At 35.2% G+C, this 4,954-nt stretch overlaps 1 protein-coding gene across 1 annotated transcript; it reads left to right on the top strand.

The window, feature by feature from the left end:
* The first annotated feature begins 214 nt into the window (after window positions 1-214).
* LOC21402074 lies at window positions 215-4,111 on the top strand. Its single transcript, XM_010114366.2, has 7 exons — window positions 215-682; window positions 1,338-1,424; window positions 1,522-1,779; window positions 1,894-2,058; window positions 2,174-2,227; window positions 2,382-2,528; window positions 3,355-4,111. The coding sequence occupies exons 1-7, from the start codon at window positions 500-502 to the stop codon at window positions 3,730-3,732; spliced, it is 1,272 nt and encodes a 423-aa protein (XP_010112668.1). The 5' UTR covers window positions 215-499; the 3' UTR covers window positions 3,733-4,111.
* The last annotated feature ends 843 nt before the right edge of the window (window positions 4,112-4,954 follow it).

Here is a 4,954-nt window from a genome sequence, read left to right as displayed (position 1 = left end):
TCTTTCCCTTTTCTACCCCTCGTGGGAAATCCCAAAAGTAAAGGAAAAATGACAAGAAAGAGAGAGGGAAACCGGACAGGGATTTAATGTAAAATCAGAGAGAGAGAGTGTGACATTGACAGGTTTTAGAGAGAGAAGATAGCAAGTGCCTAAGTGGGTGTGTTTTAGAAATACAGAAGAGAGAGAGAGAGAGAGAGAAAAGAGGAGAGTGGGCACTACTAGCTATAGCTAAAGGGCAAAGTCAGGCAAGTCTTATTGGATTTTTGTGGAGGCAGAAAGAGCCATTCCTCCTTCCACTTCCTCCACCAAAGTTTTCATTTTTTTTCAAGGAAAAGAAGTTCTTAGAGAGAGAAAGAGAAGGGCTTTGTGTTGTGGTGAATGTATTTTAAGCATTGTTAGAGAGAGAGAGAGAAAGAAAGCTCTTCTTTTTTTTTTCCCTCTTGCTTGGTCGGTCTTTTGAGCGTGTAAAGTCTCTTTCTTTGGTCGGTTTTTTCACAAGATGGGAAATGGGAAAGTGATGATGAGAGGTTTTGGTGTGGTTTTGTGTTGTTTGTTATGGGGTTTGAGTTTGATTTCACTCCATTGTGATGCTCGGATGATGATGTCCGCCACTTCTCGCCAGAAGCTTGAGGTTCAGAAGCATCTCAAGCGCTTGAACAAGCCTGCCGTTAAAACCATTAAGGTCTTCTCACTTTTTTTCACTTTTTTTTTCATGGTTACTTTTACTTTTTATTATTACCCTTCTGTTTGGTTTCTGGGAAAGTTGCTGGGAAATGGGGGGGATTTTTCACCTTTTGGAGTGTAAATCTTGAGAATTTGAATGTTCTATGCTGTGGAAACTTTTGGGCTTTTTATTTTTTATTTTAATTTTTTTAAATAATTTTCTGGGGAGCCGAGTGGGTGTAATGCAAATGGGTATACTCTTGTGTTTTGTTTCAACGAATTTTGGTATGAAAATCAAAATTTTGGTATTCTTGAGTTGTGTCTCTCTTCTTCAATTTTTCCTTCAAGGGGAGTAACTGAAGTAGTCCAGAAATTTGAGGGCAAAAATTAAAAGGAAACAGATAATGTCAGCTTTAATGAGAAACTGACTCATTTTCTGTCTCCATAATGTAATGCAGCCATGGTCAATTTTTTTTCTTCCTTTTGTATTCCCATTTGTTTTTTGTGTTTATTATCATGTCACAATAAAACTGCTCTAATTTAATTTTTTAAGGGTTTTTCATTAGTGATGAAGTTTATTTTTTCCCTTTCTTTTTTTGAATTTTAAAGAGCTTTTTAAGATTTCGTCACACATGTTATAAATATTATCTCCTTTTGATTTCCATGGTTAGCAGAGCCCAGATGGGGACACAATAGACTGTATTCATATCTCTCATCAGCCTGCTTTTGATCATCCTTTTCTGAAAGATCACAAGATTCAGGTTCATTTTCTTGTCCCCCATTTTTATTTTTTTAACTTTTTTTAAACGTTATTATAACTAACTTCTTATTACACTTTTGTCCTTTGTTTTGTTGCAGATGAGGCCCAGCTACCACCCAGAAGGGCTATTTGATGACAGCAAAGTGTCTGAAAAACCAAAGGAAAGGTCAAACCCAATAACCCAGCTTTGGCACATGAATGGAAAATGTCCAGAAGATACCATTCCAGTGAGGAGAACAAAGAAAGATGATATCTTGAGAGCAAGTTCAGTTAAAAGATATGGAAAGAAGAAGCACAGATCCATCCCCAAACCCAGGTCTGCAGACCCTGATCTTGTCAATGAAAGTGGTCATCAGGTAATAATGTATATGTATATGTAGTGTATTAATATAATATTTTCTCTTGGGATTTTTCTTTTTTGCTTTTCTCTTTGTTCTGATTTTTTTTTTTTGGTTGATTTGTTTATTTAGCATGCAATAGCTTATGTGCAAGGAGACAAGTACTATGGAGCAAAAGCAACCATAAATGTGTGGGAACCAAAGATACAACAGCCAAATGAGTTTAGCTTATCTCAGCTTTGGATCTTGGGGGGTTCTTTTGGTGAAGATCTAAACAGCATTGAAGCTGGTTGGCAGGTAGTTATAGTTATCATTACAAATCACTATAAGCAAGAAATGCCCAAATGTTATTTTTGGATTACAAAGAAAAAGAAACCCATCTTTAGTACTTTTTTACTTTTGATGATAACAGGTCAGCCCAGATCTATATGGTGATAACAACACAAGACTCTTCACTTACTGGACTGTAAGCCTTCTACAATTGCTTGCTTAAAAAAATATCAAAAAAAAAAAAAATCAAAGCGATATTAGCCATCATTATGTTTTTTGTCTTGTTTTATTTGTCTATTGTTGTAATTTTCTCATGAAATTTCCTTTCCTTTCCTTTCATTTTGGTACAGAGTGATGCATATCAAGCCACAGGATGCTACAATCTTCTCTGCTCAGGCTTTATTCAAATAAACAGTGAAATAGCAATGGGAGCAAGCATTTCACCAGTTTCTGGACTTCGTAATTCCCAATATGATATCAGTATTCTTGTTTGGAAGGTAAATGCCAAAGGAGGTCCCTAAAGTTAATTAATTAATTAAAGTTGGACTGTGGAGTGAAAACACCACATTTGTTTTGAGTCCAAAAAGCTGATATGGCCAAAAAAGGCATATGCCATGTGAGAATCTATTGAAAATTGCCTCTTGGATTTTAAAAATAAATAAAAATCCATACTTGGCAATATCAGTAGCAAAGCCAAATTTGCACTCTTTTATCTTTTTATTACAAGGGGATATTCTCATGTGCTAGTTTTTTAACCCAGAGGGAATCAGAAAAACATCATTGTGATTCACACGCTCACAACAGAATTGAATCTCTTGGCACATTCTTTTAATCACTGATTTTTTTTTCTTATTTCCCAAGTTCCAAACTTATAAGTAGAACATTATAGCTACATAATATTCACATGTCTTTGGATCGGATGAAATATTTGGTAAAACCTTTTACAGCCTTTTTTTTACCTGTCAAGTCTAATTATTTATTTGAGATAGGATAGTTTTAATGGAGTTTTTTCGGGTAGGATTAAAAAAAAGATATGAACTATTGTAATTTCCATACTTGCAGTCTTCAGATTTATATTAAAAATCGTTTGTTTTGCGTACCTTCTTCAATCTAATGTGATTTTAATTAGATTTAATGATTATAAAACCAGAGAAATCCCCGAGTTTTAATAAAATATTATTTGAACATTTAAATCTCTTTATCAAGTTCTATCATAATTTTTCATTTTGATGTGATTTTGACTGAATATCGGTCTCTACGTACTTCCTCCATTATTACTCTCTCATTATTTACATGGGAAACTTTTTATTTTATTGTTTGTAGGATCCAAAAGAAGGGCATTGGTGGATGCAATTTGGGAATGACTATGTGTTGGGATACTGGCCATCATTCCTGTTCTCATACTTGGCAGACAGTGCAACCATGATTGAGTGGGGAGGTGAGGTTGTGAACTCAGAGCCTGATGGTCACCACACCTCAACCCAAATGGGAAGTGGCCGTTTCCCAGAAGAAGGTTTTGGGAAGGCAAGTTATTTCAGAAACATTCAAGTTGTGGATGATTCCAACAATCTCAAGGCACCCAAAGGGATTGGGACCTTCACTGAGCAATCCAACTGCTATGATGTCCAAACTGGCAGTAATGGGGATTGGGGTCATTACTTTTACTATGGAGGTCCTGGCAGAAATTCCAATTGCGCCTGAGTAAAATTTGCCATTTTTACCTTTTACCCCCCTTTTGTATCATTCAAACCAACCAAATCATCAATCAACCTAGTGGGAATTACATTACCCCTTTCTTTGTATACCCTTTTCTTCTTCTTTTTTACCCTTAGGCTGGCTTTTAGTAAAATGTGATGATGACCTTTTATGTAGTGGGAAGTTTTGACTCTTTTTTTTTTTTAGTCTGAAAAATTCTCCATGTAAGTGAGAGGTGGGGGGAAATGGAGATATGGCCAAGTTTCTGAAATAACCTTGAGAAACAGGCCCTTTTATATATATATCTCCTTTGTATTCTATTTGTTTGTTTACTCCTCGCTCGGAGTGGCTTGTTAATGAATGAATGAACGAGTATTTGGGTCCATTCTGGTTTGCAAATTGTGGAGATTCCAAGTTCTAATTGCTTTAGAAAGTTTTGTCATCTTTGTTTTCCTGCTCTATTTTCATATTAAATCTTTGTTCAGTTGGCGTGGAAAAGCTTGACAGAGAATATGCTCTTCAAAAAGTTGTCTTGGATGAGATATGTATGTGAGTGGCTGGCAGTGCTTTACATCTCTGCGCATTCCCTTTCCCAAGTATTTATATATTTATAATTATGTCCCAAAAAAACAAATAAATAAAAGGGGCAAATTTGAAAGAAGAAAAAAAAATTAAGAGCCAGTTTGGTTTGATAGGAGGATTCGTTCTCTGATTTAAATCATGATTTATAGTTTGTTACAGTATTTTTTTCTCATAAAAAACACGTAAATTAAAAATGATTTTAATTTCATGATTTTAATCTATGAATTAAGAAAGTAAGAATCGGAACTTCCACCACCCCCAAATTACAAGCACTAAACAGATAACATGTCCCTTTTGAGATCCATTAAGGGGCTCACCCACAATTGTTAGGGACATTTTTCCAAAGCAAAGATTCCTTGAGCAAAAGGGGATTCTAAAGTGATGTGCATTTCTTGGGAGGCTTTTTTTTTTTTTTGGTTGAAAACTTAAACAAATCTGAAGTCATTTTCAACCAACTAACTAATGTTGGAAAAACATATGTTGCCACTTGGTTCAAAGCAATGGCAAGTTTGGTATGAAGAAGAGGACCAATTATATAGATTATAGACTTCACTGATACACTCATTGAAACTTAGGATTTTATTTTATTTTGCATCTCATTGGTCATTGCTTGTTGTAGTAAAGCACTTTTGAAGGCCCATTGGTG

The sequence above is a fragment of the Morus notabilis genome, unplaced genomic scaffold, assembly GCF_000414095.1.
Source record: "Morus notabilis unplaced genomic scaffold, ASM41409v2 Scaffold176, whole genome shotgun sequence".
NCBI lineage: Eukaryota > Viridiplantae > Streptophyta > Magnoliopsida > Rosales > Moraceae > Morus > Morus notabilis.
Note: the sequence above shows the minus strand (reverse complement) of the source record. Positions and strands in the feature narration are given on the sequence as shown.